Source organism: Dunckerocampus dactyliophorus, chromosome 8 (assembly GCF_027744805.1).
Source record: "Dunckerocampus dactyliophorus isolate RoL2022-P2 chromosome 8, RoL_Ddac_1.1, whole genome shotgun sequence".
Taxonomy (NCBI): Eukaryota; Metazoa; Chordata; class Actinopteri; order Syngnathiformes; family Syngnathidae; genus Dunckerocampus; species Dunckerocampus dactyliophorus.
Window position 1 is genome coordinate 28,466,674 of NC_072826.1, and position 23,697 is coordinate 28,490,370.

General features: G+C 43.6%; 2 protein-coding genes across 6 annotated transcripts; one reads left to right on the forward strand and one right to left on the reverse strand.

Moving 5' to 3' along the window:
* The first annotated feature begins 225 nt into the window (after positions 1–225).
* Positions 226–22,113, forward strand: LOC129185940 (RNA-binding protein 15-like). 4 transcript variants are annotated; one of them, XM_054783638.1, is made up of 3 exons: positions 226–4,117; positions 4,443–4,822; positions 22,056–22,113. In XM_054783638.1, the coding sequence occupies exon 1, from the start codon at positions 371–373 to the stop codon at positions 2,762–2,764; it is 2,394 nt and encodes a 797-aa protein (XP_054639613.1). In that variant the 5' UTR covers positions 226–370; the 3' UTR covers positions 2,765–4,117; positions 4,443–4,822; positions 22,056–22,113. The 4 variants fall into 4 exon arrangements, with proteins under 4 accessions (XP_054639613.1, XP_054639612.1, XP_054639614.1 ...); XM_054783637.1 differs by lacking the exon at positions 22,056–22,113 and adding an exon at positions 4,970–5,610; XM_054783639.1 differs by lacking the exon at positions 22,056–22,113 and having other exon boundaries at positions 4,443–4,612; positions 4,725–4,945.
* LOC129185945 (amphoterin-induced protein 1-like) lies at positions 7,493–14,014 on the reverse strand. Of its 2 annotated transcripts, none has more exons than XM_054783645.1 (2): positions 13,833–14,014; positions 7,493–12,369 (listed from the first exon to the last, which is right to left on the reverse strand). In XM_054783645.1, the coding sequence occupies exon 2, from the start codon at positions 12,322–12,324 to the stop codon at positions 10,846–10,848; it is 1,479 nt and encodes a 492-aa protein (XP_054639620.1). In that variant the 5' UTR covers positions 12,325–12,369; positions 13,833–14,014; the 3' UTR covers positions 7,493–10,845. The 2 variants fall into 2 exon arrangements, with proteins under 2 accessions (XP_054639620.1, XP_054639619.1); XM_054783644.1 differs by having other exon boundaries at positions 7,493–12,372.
* Positions 22,114–23,697: the final 1,584 nt, after the last annotated feature.

Here is a 23,697-nt window from a genome sequence, read left to right on the forward strand (position 1 = left end):
GTTTTGTGTTATCAAATATCCTTGGATCTCACGTCAGAGCCAAAGAAAAGGAAAAAATGATGTGTCATAATCGTTGTCTTACTTTCAAATATCCTTGGACAACACGTCAGAGCCGCACCCTTGTTTGTGATAGGCAGACGCACTTCCTCTTTGTTATGAGTGACAACCCGATCAGCCAATCAGAACTTTCTATTCTAACAGCGCGACTTCCGGTACAATAGTAAAGCCATTCCAATATGGCGTCGATGTATGACGAGTGAGTGTCCTTTTGGGCTCATTTTCAACTTGAAAAAAGTTACGTTGTTTTTGTGGCAGTAAAAAAAAACCCACACAAACCGTCGCTCCATCTTGTGTATACTGGCGTTTGGAAATGAAGGAGAGAGAACGTACGCCAGCAAGGAAACGCTCACGGCTGATAGACGACGGCAAAGAGCGAAGAGGAAGTCTAGCTAGCAGCAGGAGGACGGGGGAGCTACTAGCCGCCTCCAGCAACAATTGCAACGCCTCATCCAGGAAAAGCTTCCCCGGCGACAAAAGAGACTATTCGGACACCCGGGCTGCTAATGGCTACGACTACGGAGCTCCATCCGGATCGCACGGTGGTGCCGATCTCACCTCGGACACGTCCAGGTCCGCCTCACGCAGCGCCCCTCGGTCCCCAGAAAGTGAGTACAAGACTCTGAAAATTAGCGAGCTGGGCTCTCAGTTAAACGACGAGGATGTAGAAGATGGACTCTTTCACGAATTTAAGAAGTTTGGGAACGTGAGTGTCAAAATGAGCCGGGAGAACGACGAGAGGGTGGCGTTCGTTAACTTTCGGAAACCCGAGGACGCCCGAGCGGCCAAACACGCCCGCGGTCGACTGGTGCTCTTCGATCGTCCTTTGAAAGTGGATGCGGTTTACATGAACCGGCGAAGAAGCCGCTCCCCTGTTTCGAAAGACGGTTTTCCCTTAGGACACAGGCATATTCCCTTTCAGAGACCACTCTCCCCCGCCGGTTTAGGCTATAGAGACTTCCGGTTACAGCAGATGGCGCTTGGCCCCCTCCCCCCTCCTCCCCTGCCTCACCTCACAGACGTTGAAAGAGAGGCATATTATTCCCTTTATGACGCCAGAAATCATACATCTTTTCTCCCAGAGGGAGCTGTATTCCAAGATGAGAACTCACCCGAGGACGACCAGCGGGCAAACAGGACATTGTTTCTGGGTCATCTGGATATCGGTCTGACAGAGAGCGACCTGCGACGGGCTTTCAACAGGTTCGGCGTCATCACAGAGGTGGACATTAAACGGGCGGTGCACGGACAGAGCAGCACGTATGGATTTGTCAAGTTTGAGAATCTCGACATGGCCCATCGAGCTAAAGTAGCAATGTCGGGGAAAATACTGGGCCACAACCCGGTTAAAATCGGCTATGGTAAACCTACGCCCACTACCAGGCTGTGGGTGGGAGGTCTAGGGCCGTGGATTTCCCTCGCCGCTCTGGCTAAAGAGTTTGACCGCTTTGGTACCATCAGGACTATAGACTACAGGAAAGGTGAGGTGTGGGCTTACATCCAGTATGAAAGCCTGGACGCTGCTCAGGCCGCGTGCACTCACATGCGAGGTTTCCCTCTTGGTGGCCCCGATAGGAGACTCAGGGTGGACTTTGCGGACACTGAGCACCACTACAACCAGCAACAGCAGCAGCAGTACATGCAGCCCCCTCTCCCTCTTTCCCACTACGAAGTGGTCCCGGCGCCCTTCGATCACCGCTTTGACTCCTCCATAAGAGAGCGGTCCCCCCTGCTGCCACCTCGCTTCAGAGACCGAGATCTCTCCTCGCCTGCAAAATGGTCCGGCTTGGGTGTCCGAGGGGCTGGCTTCCCGCCCATAGCTCACCTGGACAGACATTGCCGTGAGAACTGGCCGGTGGAACGCGAGTGGGAGCTGCAGTGCAGAGACGCGAGCCGCAGAAGACGCCCTTTGGAGCATGGATGGCGTCCTGAGCGCTCTCCTGAGAGCAAAGACTACGTTGCTCACCGCAACGGCAACCCCACGGAGCAAAGCCCTGGAGTGAACAGCAAAGATGGGGGTGGCGATAGTGACCATGAACACTTGCGTCCCCCAAGAGGGCGCCCAAACAATCAGGACAAGAGGAGGAGGACAATAAGCCCGACTGCGCCCACCTCTTGCTCAGAGAGGGACCACAAACGCAAACCAAAGAGCCCTGCAGGGAAGGAGGATGTCTCAGGGTGTCAGTCTGTCCAGAAGCTGGGTCAGGTGTGGCAGGGCGTGCTGCTGCTAAAGAACAGCACCTTCCCCACGTCGCTGCACCTACTCGAAGGCGACCTGGCGGTGGTGTCCAGCCTGTTGATGAAGAGCTCCAAAGGTGGCCAAGCGTCGGAGCTGAAAATCAGCCAGCGCCTGCGCATGGACGCTCCCAAGCTGGACGAGGTCTCTCGCCGCATCAAGGCTGCCGGATCAAGCGGCTACGCCGTCCTCCTCGCCATGCCCCTCAAGTGCGACGACACGGTGGCTCAGGAGGCCAAGGACTCGACAGAGAGGCCGCTGAAGAACCTGGTGACCTACCTGAAGCAGAAGGAGGCGGCCGGCATCGTCAGCCTACCCGTGGGGGGCGGCCGCAACAAGGAGCACAGCGGCGTCCTGCACGTTTTCCCACCTTGTGAGTTCTCTCAGCGGTTTATGGATGAGTCGGCAAGAGTGTTTGCCAAATCGGAGGATGACTTCATGGTAGTGGTCATTATTCGAGGAGCATCGTGAGGAAGAGAGTCCAACTGATAGTGTGAACTGTGTTGTGTGCTTTGTGTTTCATCCTATTCAAGTTGTAGTCAAACCTCCAAGTCTTTGCGAATTGAAAATGTTTTGGGCAGTTTTTGTTTTTTTTGCAGTGAACATGCTGCCATCTACTGTTTAGTTTGCAGATTAATTCATTGTTAATTCAAAGCTAATCTGACATATATAGAAACAGTCTTCAGTGATGACACAGATTACATTAGTTTGGGGAAAAACAACTAAGTCTTAATACTTAAAAAAAAATCAATTTAATATGTCAGTGTTAAATGTTTGATGCCACAGCTCCATTTTGTGTCATCTGGGGGGCGTATTACATTTCCATGTGGTTAAATGACCAGTCTTCACGCAGTAATGCTAGCAATGGTGCCATAGTGTCTTAGCCAGCATTGACTTTCATATTTGCCTGATTCACAAATGCAGTCCTCATTAGATTTTATTCTAAAAATCAGCAGTGACAGTATGTGTTCAATAATACCAACAGCCCCAAGCTCGCTTTTGTTTATTTTTGTCGACCTTGAACCACCTTTATCCATAATCAACTAAATTGTGTTAAATATTGCTTTATTTTGTAATCATCAGAAAAGCTTGTGTAATTGTGCATCAATTGGACTCAATTGTTTAAAAAAAAAAAGAGGAGGGTCAGGGGATGCTCTGCAGGCCTCCCTCTTATTGGACATTTATTTTGTTTCTTTTGTTGTTTTCAAATGGAAAGAGTGTGTGCTGTATACTCAGGATCTCTGGACGCAGACACGGAGAACGTCGGTGCTCGTGGGAAGTAAACAAAGTGCACTTCACAGATTGTGTCTCAATAAAGTTGCTCATTCGTGGGAACCACAAGGAAGACGACTTTTGTGACCCGTTAATCTGTTCTTGGGATTTGTCTATCCAACCTCTAACAAGTCTCACGCAGCTTTGGCCGCAACCAAATGTGACATCCGAGGATCACGTGTGTTGATTTACTGTTGAATGACCTCATTTTTTTCTCCCCCTCCAATGCCGTTTCCAGCCCAGCTACATGGGCTTTTGAGGGTCTCGTGGCGACCACCGGCGGTCCAAGTTAACTTGTTCTCTCCTTGCTAATACTTGGATTTTCAAGATGAACCTCTCTGCGTCAGGGACGAGTTTACCATTCATTAACTGGAGTGGAGAGAAATGCGATGCTTGATGTAATTTATGAAAAGAACCTGTCCTGATGGCGTCAAGCGAGGACATGTATCATCAATCATGGGCCTCGTCTTCAACACACGGGACCAGGCTGGCTCCACATGGCGCCACCACAGACGAGAGGCGAAGTGTGGCGGACCCACTGCTGTCCCACAGGTGATTACCTCCTCAACCTCTGCTTACAATGATAATGCTTAGCTTTAATTGACACTCTATATTATTTTGGGTCTACAAGGCCAAGTATAAACATTTTAAATGACTATTGCTGATTCCATCAAAACAGTTATTTTAGGAAACGGTGTACCTAATTAAGTGTACAGTGTATGGCCTGTGTTTATGCAACCAAACTTGTCTGTCTAGCATCATTCACACATGTACACCATATGTGTGTGACACCTCTCTAAGCACACATTGCACATGTTTAAAAAAAAAAAAAAAAATCACAAAATTGTTGAAATGTGCCGTTTTCTCCACCACACAGTTCAGATGTATGGCGCCATCTGGAAAGCTGCCAGACTTCCTTTGTGCCTTCCCTACCGTGGAAGTCTGGCATAAGCTGCATGGCGTTGAGGGAGGCCAACAGCGTTGGCTTTTTCTCTGCAGTCTTCGTCACCTTCGCAGCGTTCCAAGAGGAGTACCTCAACTTCTCAAGTGAGCTCAACACTTCAGTAAGGCCTGCACTGCACCACACTGAAGGGTGTGTCTGTTTTGCTCCTGTGGTATTAACCCAAGTGTTATAAATGATATATCATGTCCTGTAAAGTATTGAGTGTTTCAGGTGATTATGGTGTCGTGGTGATGAGAGAATATGCCAAACAGACTCAAATGAGTCGAATGAACTCCAGGAATTCATCATACAAGGTAGGCCAAGACTTGGTGAGTACAATTTAAATGTGAATAAGATGCTAATGTGTCACTTTTATACCTGTGATATGCTTTGTTTTTGTTCTTTAATAAAGTCAGCTGTTGCTCAAAAAAAGAAACCACTTATGCCGTGTTTTTTTGCAGTTAAAAAGAGAGCAAGGTGTGTGCACTTGCTGCCCCGGGGGCCCTTTGCGGCCCACAGCTGAATTTATATTGGCCTGCAGCACATTCCAAAAACACCCAAGAAACCAAAAACCCTCCAAAAACAGCAGCACAAGTTGAAAAAACAACTAAAAGGTGGGGAAAATTTGAGATGTTAAAACTAATAATAAAATTGCACTTTGTCACCTGTACAACAAAGGTGACATGCAGACTTTAAAAAAATTCCGGGAAAACTTAATAAAAGTACGTTAATTGATTTTAGACTGAGTCCAATTAAATGTCTTCTCTTAAATGTCATTTTCTCTTATGTCTGCTATATTGGGTAATAGGAGTGAAAGGTGTTATTTCATGTCTAGAGGGCTCTAATAATGACTTAAGAGACCAACTAAATTTAGTCTAAATTTGCGGTTTGTTGATTAGAGCCAAACCAGTCGTTTACAGTAGTCCCTTTTTTGTGATACTGAACTTTTATGTTAATATTTTACTTTATGTTTTAATACTGAATTTGTGTGTGTGTGTGTGTGTGTGTGTGTGTGTGTGTGTGTGTGTGTGTGCACTATAATAATCAACAATGTTAACAAATACATTCGTGAAATATTTGGCTCGTGGAGGATCTATAGAATATAATTGCATTTTTTGAATTAAACTACTGAAATAAACCTCAAAGATATTCAAATTTATTGAGGTGTGTGTGTGTTAATAATAATGATGTATATAATGATAATGTGTGTGCATGGTTTGCTTTTAGCATGTTTAAAGATAAAAATGGCCCCTGAATCCTTTGTAGCAGTACATGAAGTCTTTTTGGAAAAACAAGTGCAAGTGACCAAATAGTTTCCAACCTTTATCTGAGCTCTCTAGTTTACATTCCACTTTACTCAGTCCAAACAAACTCCATTTTAGGCAAATCTTCGTACGTTTTGTTTCTGATTAATCTACATGCTGTTATATACTGCAATGCAGGCTCGCTCTTTGTCTACTTACTAAAGTAGTCCATTGAATCTACAAAGTCAAAGTTTGAGTGCTGTAATTCGACTCTCCAAGAGTAATTTAGTGGTGTTTGCCACTAGATGGCAGCAGACCCGAGGAAGCAGTTGTGTCATTCCGCTTTACCTTCAACGTGAGAGTCCTGGGGGCGGGAGGGTGGGAGAGAAAAGGATGAGTCATGGTGCTTAAAATGCATGACTTTCAACCACAACTAAGCGCCAGTCATTGGCTTTACACGCTGCTAATGACATATTTGCCTCAGGCTGGTGTTGACATGTGTTTCTATTTGTAGATCTGTCCTTTCATATCCAGGTAGATGCTTCATTCTGACTCGATTGTAATGAATTTGATGCTTATCCCTGGACTGACTGGTGTAGAGCTGCACTGCACGTGGCTGAGTATCCTGGCCTGTATTGTGGGTAAACACGGTAACATGACTCCTCTTCAATCATTCATGCAGCAGCTGCTGAGGCCATTCGCACCAAGTACTATCTCGTAGAAGAGAGTACACCCTTCACCGTTTATATTACAGTATATCTTTTCAAGGGACAATACGATAGAAAGAAAACTTGCAGTTTGCATTTACTATCCACTGAAAATGAATCGCACGTCATGGTCTTTGCTGCATGAGTGCCGCTCTCACTGGGCTGAGCTGTGGTTCTTTGAGCGCAAACACAAATTCCAACATGTTCTGTGACAATGTGAAGCAGAAACTGGGCCACATCTCAGGGCAGTTTTCCAACATAAGGACCTAAAAAAAAGGCAACAACAGGGCAAACAGACCTGAAGAGTGTTGGGTGTTTGTCTGACGTGATGGAGCAAGGCCTGCATCAGCCGTCTGCACCGTCTCCCATTTCACTCTCAAGACAGTCTTTATTACAGTTTACAATACAGTAACATGAGCCAACAGGCTGACATCGCGTAGTATTTGTCAACACACACACCTTTACAGTAGGTCAGCTTTGCCTTGATGCGTGATGCAGATTTTTTTTAATATGCTACTGCTGTAGCATATTTAACCAATTTTTTTTTTTGCCTAATTTAAGCATTTTCAAGCATAAAAATGGCTCAGTGAAGTAAAAATTCAAATAAAAGGCATTCAAAGACAGGATATGTAGTATACATGTGTGTATATATTAACACACATAAGCACAAGTCTTATTTATGTCTTTGTCTTATTTTCTCATTATGTCTACTATAGTGGGTAATGTATTTGGTAATAGGTGACTATAGGGGTGTTATTTCATGTCTAGAGGGCTCTAATGTTAATACCCCTGTTTAGAAGGTTGTAAATGTGTTTTCTATGCTCTACTATGAAAATATTCCATTTATGAATAATGTCTGGATCGAATTAACCGCCATTCAATCAACTAACCGTGTCCAAAATGTCTTTTTGAGCTGAAAAAGTAACCCTCAGGAGGAACAAAGAAACCAAAGGTGTCTCTTTTGTCCAGATAGTGCCTAAAGTGTATATATATGTCAAGTGTGTATATACATCAAGTACAACATAGTCATATATGCATATTTTAAAATCTCTTTAATCAGTGTTAAATATTATCGCCTGCTGAACATTTCCTCCAGTTGATCATTTTGCGTAGATGTCAGTCTGTGAGACCACACACAGCATAGTTCTGACAGTTGACAGAGGATCATACAGTGTTGCACAGGTCTCAAGAACAACAGTATTTTCTCTTGTAGATAAAACACCACAGTGTTGAGCTCATCCCTTGCGAGTGACCCCTTAAATATTCTATGTGCTACACTTACCAAGCCTGCACTGCTTCTATTTATACGAGCAGTCGTAGAACCTCTAGCCTTAGCCACAAGGTCACTTCATATCTCAGGCATTAAATCAGTATTAAAGAGACGTCACAGTATATCTGTCTCGCGCTATGTATGTCCATGATGTCATGCTATTAAAAAAAACAAAGGTTTTCTGAAGTCTTATAGTTATTTACATGATTCATTATTCATATTATTGAATTGGCTAACAGTAAAATACATTCAGTAGAGGTGCCCTATGTGGGGATTTAATATAAGGTGGCTACATTGTGAGAGCGTAATTACCATTCAAAGATATCATTTAAGATAAGCACCACAAGGAGTGGAAAGCTATAAAGGAGTATTAGGGGCCCACATTGAAAAAGATAAAAAGGTAACTGTAGGAAGAAATAAAATGCAATGTTATGAGACATGTATTTATTTTGGAGATGCATGATATCTTTTTTTTTTCCCAAACCGATACGATAACTTTCTGCTTCTCAAGACAGATAGGGTACCGATAACTTTTTTTGTATTACTTTTTAAAATTTTGATTTAAATGAAGTTTGTGCACACCTGGAGCTAAGAAGGACTGCAACAAATTAGGATTTGACCAACTCTATCTGTTGATTTGTCCTAATCAAATATCATGACATTACTACTACCACATCACTACTACAGTATCAGGAAAACCAGAGTATAGAGATGAGGGAGCCACCTGCTGTGGCCCAGCCAAGTGTACTATATTCGGACACATGCTCCAAGCAGCCAGTGTGCCGCTAAGGAGGTCAGGAGAACCGGAGTACAGAGTGGTAGGAGCCACCTGGCGTGGCCCAGTAAGGTGCACTGTATTCAGGCACACACTCCGAGCAGCTGGTGTGATGCCACCATGGGATGCCACAGGCTGTTAATGTCACAGCTCTTGATTTTCTCACCCGCCCAGTATGGGTAATCTCACCTCATTGGAGCGTTTTTTTAATTTTTTATTATCTGTTATCGGTCCAATAATTATTGTGCACTCTAATTTATTTTTGTCGTTTATCAAGCTTATGTTTAATCTTGAAGGACCTCACAGTAACGCAGCTCTGTTTGTTATGTTAGAATTTCAGTCTGATGTTTCCACCAGGAGAAGATTTTACTCTCACTTGACTTTATTCTCATAGCATCATTCGTCTTTTCCCAAGTGAGGCCCTTAAACTCCTTTCAAAAAAAGACAAATGGATTAAAATTGCTACAGGTTTACTCTGACAAATGATAAGAAGTCTTCTATAAATGTTTGTCCAGTTCCAGGCACAAATGCTACTAATGTTACTGTGATGTCTGGCCGGGCCCTTTGCTCAGGTTTGGGCACTAATGACCTTACAGGTCCTCGTGCTCAATCATGTCCCCTGAGCAAAGACGGCTTCCTGGCCATTAAGGAAGGGAGCTCGTGAATGTTGACCGGAATATAGCCTTGTTGTATCTGATGAATTCGTTGTTAAGCAGTCATTTTTGGGCCTGTTCTGCATTATTTCACAACAATGAGTACATACCACTCACACTTTATTTCATCTTCCCAGGGGACAATACTACACAAATGAAACTTGGGTTTACTTTAGAGTAGTCAGTGTACAGCTTTTATAGCAGTATAGATTTATGACCCACAGAAAATGAGTCTACACACAGCTGTTATTGTATAAACATTCAGGATGGCCACAAGCATGGGTCCTAATATTTTGAGGGCACTCGGAATTAAAGCTGATTTCAACAACTGGTAAATGGTCTTTCACTTGTGTAGCGCTTTGACACTGCTAGCACATTTACCTACAGATGACATAGCATCAGGGGCAACTGGGGGTTCAGTATCTTGCCCAAGGATACTTCGACACGATCATGGGAGGATCAAACTCGCAACCTTCAGGTTGGGAGACGACCACTCTACCACCTGAGCCATGCCACCCCAATTCCGATTCCTCATTCCGATTCAGGTTCTTACTGTGCAAATGATCAACCTGCCTAGCTGCAGCCACAGCTCCCGTCCTTTATTTAAACCCAACTTCCACATCAGCTAGCATCCTGAAACCCTGGGTTACATTGGCATGAGACAGACCCCATTTATTGTTTGACTTCCCTGATTCTGATTGCGTAGTGGAAGTATGGAAGATCTGCTTAGTGGTAGTCTATTATTTCTAGACCATGAATGTGTCAGCATTAATCATGTTAGTCGTGCACCCTTTGCGTGATATCATTATGTTGCACTGAGCTGACCGCTCTCGTTATATAAAGTTAAGCCAAACTTTTGACACACTACTTCTTCGCTGGTGATTGCCAGCTTCTTTTTCGTTGGTTTTCGCGGCCATTTCTTCCGATATCGAAACTAGGAATTTAAATCAAAACATTTGAACGATCCCAGGAGAATCGTAACGTTAGTCCTGGTTCCTGGTTCCTGCTCAACTCAATGCCCAATGCTACTCAGAATGCAGTCAGAATTTTTAAAATGCACTTTGAATAAACCAAGAGTTTTAATTCTGATGGCATTCTGGCTCATTCTACCGCTAGTCTGACTAGAGTATTGTCACAGCTGAGTCTAGAACCAATTAACCACGATAAATGAGGGATTGCCGTACATACTGTAGTGTAAGCACTGTTGTTATCTAGCGCTGCCTTAGTCCTCTTGGACATGCAATTGACCAGATTTGCACAGGTTGTCACTGGAATCTTCTTCCACTCCTCCGTGACACCTCGTGCTCCTCCACCTTCCTTCCTTCCGCTTTAGACCCCTCCTCGATCACCTTCATCTTCGCGATGTCATCTTAAAGGTCCGTTTGGGCTCCTTGCCAAGTTGGAAACCTGATTGTGCTCTGCTTCACAATGCCACAGTACATGCTAGAATTCATTTTTCTCCCTCAATAAACCGCAGCTCCCCGTTGCCGGCAGCACTCATGCAGTCCCAGACCAGTCTCCAGTACATAGTAACTCTATACTGCTGTGCAAACTGTACACTGAATAGTTACATTTCTATAGTTTTGTCCCTTGCAAAGATCGACTGCAATAAAAACGCTTGTGGTGTACTCACTGTTTGCGCGTGGATGATTTGGAATCCTGCATCAAATGCCGGAATGCAGCGGTTACTAGACCACCATGGGAGTGTCCGAGCTCACAGAGCTGACTGACAGCCTCCTCGTTGTGTCTCCTCGCTTCCACTCTTCATCTTCTCCCAAGGGGTTCAGCCTCCCGTTCTGCTCCAGCAAGTCCTTGGTGTCGTAAGGGAAATCTCTGCCTTCCCCCTCCCCTCGTTCGTCTCCCATTTCCTGGTTGGCTTGGGCGATGCTGACAGTGGAAGAGTGCAGGCTGCCCGTTGGGTCGTTTTTCTCCAGATCCTGACCCGGACAGCAGGCGCATTGACAAGGAGTGAGGTAGAGGTAGATGAAAACCAACACGATGCTCACAAGGCACGCGATGAGGGTGGTGTACGCCGTCTTTAGGTTCTCCAAGCTGCCATTCATGGTGGTGTTAAAGACCACCACGGTGACGTACAGGGTCTCGTTGAGGGAGTCGCCGGTGGCATAGCAGGTGTACACGCCTGAATTGTCTTCCTTGAGGGGTCCAAGCTTTAGGTTTCCATCTAGAAGCATTGAAGCGGTCTTGTTTGCAAGAGACACTGGCATGTTTCCGGGCAGCACCCAGCTCTTCACCATATCCCTCTGCTTGGTGTCACAGTCCAGCACCAGGAACTGCTCCAGATAGGCTTCTCGGTCCATGATCTTAACCTCACTGCAGTTAAAATAGGCTTTGTCCAGGTCCAGGGTGGCCACTTTCCGTTTGGGCGTACCTGCTAGCATGCAAGTGTGCTCATCCTTGAAGTCTACAACTGAACTGAGATCTTTGAGTTGCCAGAGTGCCACCATGTTGAAGAGATCGCAGCTACACGGGAGGGGGTTATTGTGGAAGTACAGACCATTTTTTATCCAGGCGGGCAGAGCTTGAAGCTCGTGGATTGTCAGCGTTTTGATTTTGTTGGAGGAGACATCCAGCAGCGTGAGCGTCTCTATGCGCGTCCGCTCCTTCACCAGCTCCAAGGGGAAGCGCGAGATCTGATTCTGGCTCAGGTAGAGCTTCTGCAGGCCGGCCAGACCTGAGAAGGCAGAGCGATCTATCTGCGAGATGCAGTTTTTATAAAGCAGCAGCACCTCCAGCTTCTCCAGGGGCTCGAATATGTACTCGTCCAGCTGGCGGAGCTCGTTGGAAGACAGGTCCAGGTAACGCACCCCGGTCACGTACACGAACGCCTCCGAGGAGAGGAAGGAGAGCCCGTTGTGGCTGAGCAGTAGGGTGTGGAGTTCACCCAGCGGGACGGGCGTCCACTCGGCTCGCAGTCTGCTGATGGAGTTGAAGCTGAGGTCCAGCACTGACGTGTACTTTGGAAGCGGGACGGGCACATTGGTGAGATTGACTTTGGAGCAGCTGATGATGTTGCTGGCACACACGCACGTCTTTTGGCAGTCCAAGGGGGCTCCTAGCAACTGTCCACCGACTGGCAGCAATGAAAGTAGAGCGAGGAAGACGATGCTTCTCAACGCTGACTGGAGAGTCAGGCAAGATCTCTTCATTGTGTCAGTCAACCCAGGCAGTCGTCACAATAGAGGAGCATGGAGCTGCTGAGATAATTGGATCAATTATACATGTGACATGAAGATCTCATAGCTCCACTATATTCCACATTCTTTGCTTTCAATTGGACATATTGGAGAGACGCTTAATATGTCATTCATTACACTGACATGGAAACAGGAGTTCAAAACATTCAAAATGGCCATTTAATTAATGGTTAACGTTGCCCATCAAGAATATTGTGCTTCCGTATGTAATTTGGCTAAAAAAAAAAACAAACTTCATTTTTTAATGTTGACTTTTTCCACACAAGTGAGTTCCGTTAAAAATATGAATAAATATAAAATACATAAATATGTTAAGTAAAGACACTTTTTACAGTGTATTTAAAGATTTGTATATATTCATTGTTCAAATGATTAAAATTATTACAATTAGTGCTTTCTTTTCTTTCATTTAAATAATATAGAATAGCATATCAATTTTATCATACTAATATTTAGACTTTACTCTCAAGTTGATTTAATACAGTAATTACAATAATATAGAATTGTGTAATAATCCATACCAATTTTATTTGACTAATATTTAGACATTACTCAACTCAACAACAATTAAATAATATAATTGGAGTAATATAGAATAGTAAAATAATAAATATCCATTTTATTACATTAATATTTACAATTTACTCTTGAGTTTCCATAATATAATTACATAAACACAAAACATTGTAATAAAAATGAATACCAATATTTAGACATTACTCAATTCAGAAAGTAATATAATAATTGCAGTTACAGTATATAGAATAGTAAAATAGTAAGCCATTTTCATTATACTAATATTTAGACTTGACTCATGTTGATTTAATATAGTAATTACAATAGTGTAGAATGGTGTAATAATAAAGATCAACTTTATTATATAAAGATCAACGTTACTACTAGTAAAACCTTGTTTTACTAATACATTACTCAACCTTTTATAATAATTCCAATAATATAGAACAGCCTAATAGTAATAAATATCAATTTTATTTCACTAATATTTAGGCATTACTCACCGTTTTGTAATAATATAATAATCGGAGTACTATAAAACAGTATATTATAATAATAATAATAATAATAATAAATAACCAAATAATGTCTAGACTTGACTCTAGACTCTAGACAAGATTTGATATATGTTATAGAATAGTGTGATCATAAATATCTATTTTACGATCATATTTTATTTAGCGGCAGTTAACTTTGAAATGCACCTTCTTTGCTGTCAATCATCACTGTTGCGCTGATGATGTCACTGTCTTCTAACATGCTGAATGTAATTGCATTCATCTTTGCAGCATCATCGGGGGTGCATTGCATCAGCATGTCACGGCCAAAAAGTTGAGCCCCCCCGCCCTCAAAACTGCCCGATCAGCATTAGCATCACCCTCCTCCTGCTATAAAACACTGTCCCAAGCAGGGGAGGACAAGTGTCGCACCCGCTCGTGGTTTACCTTTCATCGGGTTGTTGTGCTGGCAGTCCTGGGTCTTTACTCGTCTTCCCGTGTGAGCCACTCATGGACCAGCCCGTCCAGTCTTCCTGGCCGCTGCTGCAGCGAGCCCATGACGACTCGGAAAAAGTGAACAAGCAGCAGCAGCACAAGGAAGCCAGTCTGCAGTCTTTGCCGAGCAGTGAACGCACCATGTGATACAGTTGATGGGAAGGCGCTTCGTGTCACGTCACCTCCATGGGCGATACTGCAAATGTAGGTATCGATACATGCCAGTATTGCCGATACCGATAACGCTGCCGACCACTGAATGAGAGGCGGGGGTGGGGGGGAATAATCGCAGGTAAATAAATATAGATACACACTCCTGGTCAAAATGTGAAGACCAGCTGAAAAATTGCCAGAATGTACATTTTGCACTGCTTGAGGAGGCTCTAAGTAGAGCTTCAAAATGCAAAAAGAAGAAATAGGAGTGAGACAAAACAATTCTGAGTAAGCGATTTATTGCAAACCGGCATTAAAGTGAAATAGTCTGTTCATTAGATGACCAAAGGCTTAAGAGCTCAGCTAAAAAAACAAAAACCCTGAACCCTCCCAAACTAGAAATAAAACGTTGAAAAAAGGTGTGAGTAATGAGTAGCTGTGCCATTCTTTTTAATCAGATGAAAAATGGGTTTGGACATGCTTGAGGCCAGTGTTTCCAGGAGGCTAGTGGGAATGTTGCTCCAGGTGGTGAAGATGGCTTCACGGAGGGCATCCACTGTCTGGAACTTATGTCTATTTTTGTAAACTTCCCTTGCCATCCATCCCCAAATGTTCTCCATTGGATTTAGATCAGGGGAACACACAGGATGGTCCAAAAGAGTGAGCTTATTCCTCTGGAAGAAGTCCTTTGTTAAGTGCAGCGTTGTCCTGTTGAAAAGCCAGTCATTACCACACAGACGAGCGCCTTCAGTCATGAGGGATGCCCCCTGCAACATCTCCACATAGCCGGCTGCCGTTTGACACCCCTGCACAAGCTGAAGCTCCATTGTTTCATTGTGGGTGGATCTCCTTGTCATGCCGGTAACGTTGGAAGCCTTCAGGACCGTCAAGGGAAAATAAAACTTTCTTCCACCTTTCAATGTCCCATGTTTGGTGCTCTCCTGCAAATTCCAAACGGGTAATTTTGTGGTGTTGAAACAGACAAGGCCTTAGAAGACATTTTTTTTCTTCTTAGAATCCTTCTCTGGCAGATGGCATCTGATGGTTATTGGACTGCACTCGGCACTAGTAACAACCTTCATTTGGGCCGAGGATGGTCCCGTGTCTTGACGGACAGCCAATGGGATCCACCGGCTTATTTTTTTGGGTCTACCACTTGACATTTTGTTCCATGAGCCTCAGGATGTTTGAAGACGTTTCAAATGACTGTCTTGCTGCGTCCAACCTCAGCAGCAAAGGCGCGCTGCGAGCCTTGCTTATGCAGCTCAACAATCCCACCGCGTTCAAAGAGAGAAAGCTTTTTTGCCTTTGCCATCAAGAGATCATGACAGTGTGAACACCTGACACTAAATCACATTCAATCCACATTTTTGTCAACATTTTGGGTTTTAAAGGCTACGGCCTTTGATCAGCTGATGAACTGCCTATTTCATTTTTTGCAATATATTTATATATATATATATATATATTTCTCCATAATGAAAACCGATGTAGCCCTTCAAGCGCCAAAGCCTGCTTTGCTTTGCTGCTAATATGATGCCTCATGCCTCATGTAGTTAATACTTTACACCAGGAGATGGCTGACATCTGTAACTTCGTTCTGAGCAACATTTGTGGGCATGTTTCGATGCAAAGTTCAGGAGTTGATCCCCATGTGCGGACAGCAGCGAGTGTTTGCCGTGGCCGGACGTGATGGGTTGTCAAAACACCGCTAACAGTGAGGGGGGGTAGCTTCACAACATTAGCACCATTAGCTTCACAACAGATATGTGTTAATTCCACGACAGGAGATACAGTATGTGATGTTGCACATATCGGTATCGGTTGATATCAGAATTGGAAATTGAGTAGGACAGTATTGGCAAATTGGCACAAAAGCCAATATCATACATATAACAATATGAACAACAAAAGACATATTGTGAAAATGGTCATAGAAGAATAAAAAATCTCATCACACGTATTAATCCGATACTGTTACTACCACTGGTATCGATACATTGACGTTTGAATCTGCAAGTAGTGTGAAACTAATTGATTTGAAGTCAGGCTGACAGGCAGGTGCTCAATTTTGAATAATAATTTTAAATGCTTTGATTCTGAATGAATTCTTGTTACGTGATTGAACTGCTCCTTTTCTTGAGCAAGCGAGAGGAAAAAGAAAAAAAACATTGGAGAGGATAAGCGGGTCTGAAATCATTATGCCGTGACATCATGTTGCAGGCAATGATGTCTGTCTAATGATCAAGACCTTCCTCCCGGTTCCTCTTATGGCTGTGGTGAAGGACAGGCTAAGGCTAAGTGTGTGTGTGTGTGTGTAAAAGCTGCTGCAGTCTTTGCTGGACGTGATGTGCATGCAGCTGTGTGTGATGGATCAATGTTTTCCCAGCAGCGCTAGCTGTCTTGTTGATTTTACCATTTTTCTTTTCACTGTGCAGAAAAAGAAAACGCTTTGTCTTGGAGTGGTGAGATGGTGTGTATATATGTATTTATATATCCATCCATCCATCCATCCATCCATTTTCTATACCGCTTCTCCTCATTGGGGGGGCATGCTGGAGCCTATCCCAGCTGACTTCGGGCGACAGGTGGGGTACACCCTGGACTGGTGGCCAGCCAATGGCAGGGCACATATAGACAAACAACCATTCACACTCACATTCATACCTATGGACAATTTAGAGTCACCAATTAACCTAACATGCATGTTTTTGGAATGTGGGAGGAAACCGGAGTAACCGGAGAAAACCCACACACGCACGCACGGGGAGAACATGCAAACTCCACACAGAAATGCCCAAGGGAGAATCGAACCTACATCTTCCCGATCTCCAGGCTGTTACTGTGTGGCCAACATGCTAACCACTAGACCACCTATTTGAAATACCATTTTCACATATTCTACAGTATGTGATTTGTACTTCAGGGGTTCAAATTAAAAAATAAATAACTTGAATTATTACATTAAGATGTACGCTACACAGAGCAGCAAGTCTTTATTGAAGAGATTTAAAAAGTGACCCAAAACCGGACTCGCAATGTCAATCATACAGTCAGGGGGTGTTAAAAAAAAAAAAAAAAAGCTTACACGTTTAGAACTTGATTTATTATGCAGATGAAATGCTCCACATACTTGAAATGAATGTATCGTATGGACAGTAATTGTAATCGGGTAGCTCACATTACAAGTAAATAGCTGCAATGTGAGTTCAAGTGTCACTCAAGTGAAACAGTAGCTTTCGAAAGAGTGCAGCTGCATGGATTACATAACAATGAGGCACCATTTAGCCACTTATCAATACGCTACAGTATAAGACAATCAGTCACTTATTTGGATGACAAAACATTGAAATGCATTTTTACCAAGGCTCTGCCATCACATGTTTAGTCACTTCATTTATAACAGCAAAATAAAAGACAATTCCATTTAAATTCAATTATTCTTACTAACATAGATTATTATTACATGAAATGAAATAATATTTATTTTAAAAATATTCATATAAGTTCAATTCATCACAGGAATTCCAGGTATGATCAGGCAGACATTTATAGTAGGAAAAGTTAAAGTAAATCAAATTAAATGCAGTTTAATTGAATTTAATTTAAATATATATATAATAATATAAAAATATCCATCCATCCATCCATCTTCTACCGCTTATCCGAGATCGGGTCGCGGGGGCAACAGCCTAAGCAGGGAGGCCCAGATTTTCCTCTCCCCGGCCACTTCGTCCAGCTCCTCCCGGCGGATCCCGAGGCGTTCCCAGGCCAGTTGGGAAACATAGTCTCTCCAACGTGTCCTGGGTCTTCCCCGAGGCCTTTTACCGGTCAGACTTGCCCTGAACACCTCCCCAGGGAGGCGTCCGGGAGGCATCCTGACCAGATGCCCAAGCCACCTCATCTGGCTCCTCTCAATGCGGAGGAGCAGCGGTTCTACTCCGAGTCTCTCCCGGATGACAGTGCTTCTCACCCTATCTCTAAGGGAGAGCCTAGCCACCCTACGGAGAAAACTCATTTCGGCCGCTTGTACCCGCGATCTTGTCCTTTCTGTCATTACCCAAAGCTCATGACCATAGGTGAGGGTAGGAACGTAGATCGACCAGTAAATTGAGAGCTTTGCCTTTTGGCTTAGCTCTCTCTTCACCACAACAGACCGATGTAGAGTCTGCATCACTGCAGACGCCGCACCAATTCGCTTATCGATCTCGCGTTCCATCCTTCCCTCACTCGTGAATAAGACCCCAAGGTAACTAAACTCCTCCACTTGGGGCAGGATCTCATCCCCGACCTGGAGATGGCATTCCACCCTTTTCCGGGCGAGAACCATGGACTCGGACTTGGAGGTGCTGATTCTCATCCCGGCCGCTTCGCACTCGGCTGCGAACCGATCCAGTGAAAGTTGAAGTTCACGGCTTGATGAAGCCAGCAGGACCACATCATCTGCAAAAAGCAGAGACTCAATCCTGCAGCCACCAAACCGGAACCCCTCAACGCCCTGGCTGCGCCTAGAAATTCTGTCCATAAAAATAATGAACAGAATTGGTGACAAAGGGCAGCCCTGGTGGAGTCCAACCTTCACTGGCAACGGGTCCGACTTACTGCCGGCAATGCGAACCAAACTCTGACACCGGTCATACAGGGAACAAACAGCTTGAATTAGCTGGTCCGATACCCCATACTCCCGGAGTACTCCCCACAAAATTCCTCGAGGAACACGGTCGAATGCCTTCTCCAAGTCCACAAAACACATGTAGACTGGTTGGGCAAACTCCCATGCACCTTCAAGGACCCTGCTGAGAGTGTAGAGCTGGTCCACAGTTCCATGACCAGGACGAAAACCACACTGCTCCTCCTGAATCCGAGATTCAACTATCCGGCTGATCCTCCTCTGCAGAACCCCTGAATAGACCTTACCAGGGAGGCTGAGGAGTGTGATTCCATGATAGTTGGAACACACCCTCCGGTCCCCCTTCTTAAAAAGGGGAACCACCACCCCGATCTGCCAATCCAGAGGCCCTGCCCCCGATGTCCACGCGATGCTGCAGAGTCGTGTCAACCAAGACATGCCTACAGCATCCATGGCCTTAAGGAACTCCGGGCGGATCTCATCCACCCCCGGGGCCCTGCCACCGAGGAGCTTTTTGACAACCTCAGCAACCTCAGCCCCAGAGATAGGAGAGCCCACCGTGGAGTCCCCAGACTCTGCTTCCTCATAGGAAGACGTGTCGGTGGGATTGAGGAGGTCTTCGAAGTATTCTTTCCACCGATCCACAACATCCCGAGTTGAGGTCAGCAGCACACCATCCCCATCATACACGGTGTTGACTGTGCACTGCTTCCCCCTCCTGAGACGCCGAATGGTGGTCCAGAATCTCTTCGAAGCCGTCCGGAAGTCGTTCTCCATAGCTTCTCCGAACTCCTCCCATGTCCGAGTTTTTGCCTCAGCGACTGCCAGAGACGCAGACCGCTTGGCCTGCCGATACCTGTCAGCTTCTTCCGGAGTCCCATGAGACAAAAAGGCCCGATAGGACTCCTTCTTCATCTTGACGGCATCCCTCACCACTGGTGTCCACCAACGGGTTCTGGGATTACCGCCACGACAGGCACCAACCACCTTACGGCCACAGCTCCGATCAGCTGCCTCGAAAATAGAGGCACGGAACATGGCCCATTCAGACTCAATGTCCACCACCTCCCTCGGAACATGGTCGAAGCTCTCCCGGAGGTGGGAGTTGAAACTCCTTCTGACAGGGGACTCTGCCAGTCGTTCCCAGCAGACCCTCACAATACGTTTGGGCCTGCCAGGTCTGACCGGCATCCTCCCCCACCATCGGAGCCAACTTACCACCAGGTGGTGATCAGTTGACAGCTCCGCCCCTCTCTTCACCCGAGTGTCCAAAACATATGGCCGCAAGTCCGATGATACGACCACAAAGTCAATCATGGAAGTGCGGCCTAGGGTGTCCTGGTGCCAAGTGCACATGTTGACATCCTTATGCTTGAACATTGTGTTTGTTATCAACAATCTGTGACGAGCACAGAAGTCCAATAACAAAGCACCGCTCGGGTTCAGATCAGGGGGGCCGTTCCTCCCAATCACGCCTCTCCAGGTCTCACTGTCGCTGCCAACGTGAGCATTGAAGTCCCCCAGCAGAACAAGGGAATCGCCTGAGGGAGCACTCTCCAGTACTTCCTCTAGAGACCCAAAAAGGGTGGGTATTCTGAACTGCTGTTTGGCGCATAAGCACAAACAACAGTCAGGACCCGTCCCCCCACTCGAAGGCGGAGGGAAACTACCCTCTCGTTCACCGGGTTAAACTCCAACATGCCGGCCACAAGCCGGGGCGCAACAAGAATTGCCACCCCTGCCCATCGCCTCTCACTGCTGGCAACGCCAGAGTGGAACAAGGTCCAACCCCTCTCAAGAGGACTGGTTCCAGAGCCCTTGCTGTGCGTTGAGGTGAGTCCGACTATATCTAGCCGGAAAATATAAAATATAAAAATAATAATATAAAAAATATATACTAATATATAATAAAATAAAACAAATACAATTAAATTATTTTTCCTATACCACATATTGCATATATTTTTTGCATGAATGACACAAACTTTTACAACAAGAAAACCTAATAAAAAAAATAAAATAAAATTCAACTCAACTCAACTCAATTCAATTAAAAATATATATACAAAATATATAATAAAATAAAATGAAATACAATGAAATTAAATGAAATGAAAAATCTAATAATTCAATTCAATTTATCACATGAATCCCAGGTATGATAAGGCTTCTATAGCAGGAAAATAAATAAAATAAAATGAAATAAAAAATTCAGTTTATCACATAAATTCCGGTATGATGAGACAGAATGTTATAGCAGGAATAAAATATAAAATTAAATATATAAAGTAATAATTACATTAAATTAAATACAAATATATAATAATATAAAAATATACAATAATATAAAATACAACTAAATTTAATTAAATGAAATTTTTAGTAATTCAATTCAATGAATTCCAGGTATGATAAGGCAGACTTTTATAGCAGGAAAATAAAATAAAATAAAATAATTCAATTTATCAGATGAATCCCAGGTATGATGAGACAGAATTTTATAACAGGAAAAAAACAATAAATGTAATTTAATCAACTGAAAGGAAATAATTTTCAATTTACCACAGGAATCTCAGGTATGATGAGGCAGACTTTTACGAGAGGACAATAAACTACCCTAAAATGAAACTGAGTGAGTTAAAGAAAATCATGTGACTGTTTGTTGTGCAGTGACTGATGTTTACATCTGCACTGTCGTCCTTCCACTGTTTTATTTCGTCTCCCGGCGCTCGTTGTGTTCCTCTGCCGTTGGGAAATCCGTACGTACGACAGCATAGCTGGCTCGATTTACCCGGCGGCCTTGCGGGAGAAGGACATTGGAGCTGTCGGCAGATTTACGCTTCTCTTGTGAATGATCAATGAGCCCGGGCCAAGCGGGTTAAGGTGATATCGAACCTGCATGCGTGGCCGTGATGTGACGTCAAGCCCGCCCTCCTCCACAGCTCGGAAGAACTCATCTGCGCATACTGAGCTGCTGCTGTTCATTATGTTTGGACATTTGTATCGTTTTTGTTGATTGCTGTGCTCGTGCGCTGTAGTACCGCACTGCATCACACTGTCAGCTGTTACTTTCCCTGACCTTACTTAGCTGCATGACAACGGCACTTGGACACCGCTGCAGATGATAAACATATCCTTAGATAAACGCCTCTCTGACAGTCTCACATGTTTAGCCATGATGCTCAACGTAGAGGACACACCGCCCCCTTCTGGCCTTGCTGAGGAACATTTACACTTCTTTTTTAAAACACTGCACCACACGGAATACGTGTGATAATTGTCTGAAGCAGCACAGTAACTTAACAGTTTAGCATCTTGTAGTTTTATCAGGAAATATATATGTACAGTATATTCGTGGATGTCCTCCTCATAATGGACTTTTTGACTTACAGGTGATGTCCAATCGCCCCATGGAAACTCCCCATGGCAGTTTAACGAGCACCAAATCTGAAGGTAAGTTTTACTTTTGCCCCTTAAGAAAAATAAACTTTGATTAAATGTTTTATTTTCTTTTGGTTTCGTTTCTTTTCTTCCTTTTTTCTTTTCCTTCACCGCATATTTCATGTATTTTTCACATAAATGAGACTAACCTTCACAAAAGGAAAATCAAAATAAATAAAATGAAATGTAAAAATCAAATAAAATTACATTGTTGCATTCATTCAATTATGTAATAATTATAATATAATTAATTTTAATATAAATAATTTTTTGCATGAATAAGACAAACTTTTACAGCAGGAAAATGTAATTGAATAAAATAGACTACAATAAAAAATTATATTACAATAAATAAAATTACTTTCCATTAATTTAGCTTTCTCTTCCATTTTTCCTTTTCTTTTACCACATATTGCCTATTTTTTTGCATGAATGAGACAAACTTTTACAACAAGAAAATCTAATTAAATTAAATTAAATTCTTTAAGTTTTTTCTTCTTTACCTTAATTTAATTTAATAATTTAACTTTTTCCTTTTTCTTTTTCCTTTTCCTTTACCACATATTGCATATATTTTTTAATGAATGAGACAAACTTTTACAACAAGAAAATCTAATTAAATTAAATTAAAAACAAATTTTTTCTTTCCTCTTTTTCTTTTTTCCTTTTCCTTGATCACATATTGCATATATTTTTCGCATAAATGAGACAAACTTTTTTACAACAGGAAAATCAATTTAAATAAAATTGAACTGAACCATTGAATAAAATAAAATAAAATAATCATGCGATTGACTGGGGCAGGGGTCACCAACGCGGCACCAGGCAGCCCCCCAACGACCACATGAGGCGCCCGCAAGCCTGCTTTTCATTCAGGTTTTCAGTGAACAATGTGAGAACACAAGAAAGAAATGCATTCTGAAATACAAAATGTGAGTTGTGGACACCAGCGTTTTGTTAATGCTCTGGTAAAAACGAGCATATTTGCTTTGTTTGAGTTGAAGTAAGAAAATAAATGTTACAAAAACGAGTAGCTCTCGGCCATTTTCGTTTTGTAAAAGTAGCTCTCACGTGAAAAAACGTCGGAGACCACTCCACTATGGCGACCCCTAACAGTAAAAGCTGAAAGGAAAACCCATCCATCCATCCATTTTCTTTGCCGCTTATCCTCACTAGGGTCGTGGGTATGCTGGAGCCTATCCCAGCTGACTTCGGGCGAGAGGCGCGGTACACCCTGGACTGGTCGCCAGCCAATGGCAGTGAAAGGAAAGCCAATTAATTAAAATACATTCAACGAACTGATGGCATGAATCCCATTTATGATGAAGCATGGGATTATAAATAAGACAAAAGCATCACATTTGTCTGCAAAAGTCTCTTCATCTCTATCAACATCACACTAAAAAAACAATATTTGATTCATTTATTTGTTGTTATTATTTTTAAACATGCCTTAACACGTCCCATTGCTGGAGCAGACGTGAAGCAAATAATGCAGTCAGGAGTCAAGCTTGTTTCCCCCCCGTGGTTTTATCAAACAATAAGCAGCTGAATGCTTTCTCCCACACAGTTCACCTTTGCACATTTCAATAT

What these genes read in the sequence shown, in the direction of transcription:
- LOC129185940 (XM_054783638.1), top strand. Translation starts at nt 371, where the DNA reads ATGAAGGAGAGAGAACGTACGCCAGCAAGGAAACGCTCACGGCTGATA.
- LOC129185945 (XM_054783645.1), bottom strand. Translation starts at nt 12,324, where the DNA reads ATGAAGAGATCTTGCCTGACTCTCCAGTCAGCGTTGAGAAGCATCGTC.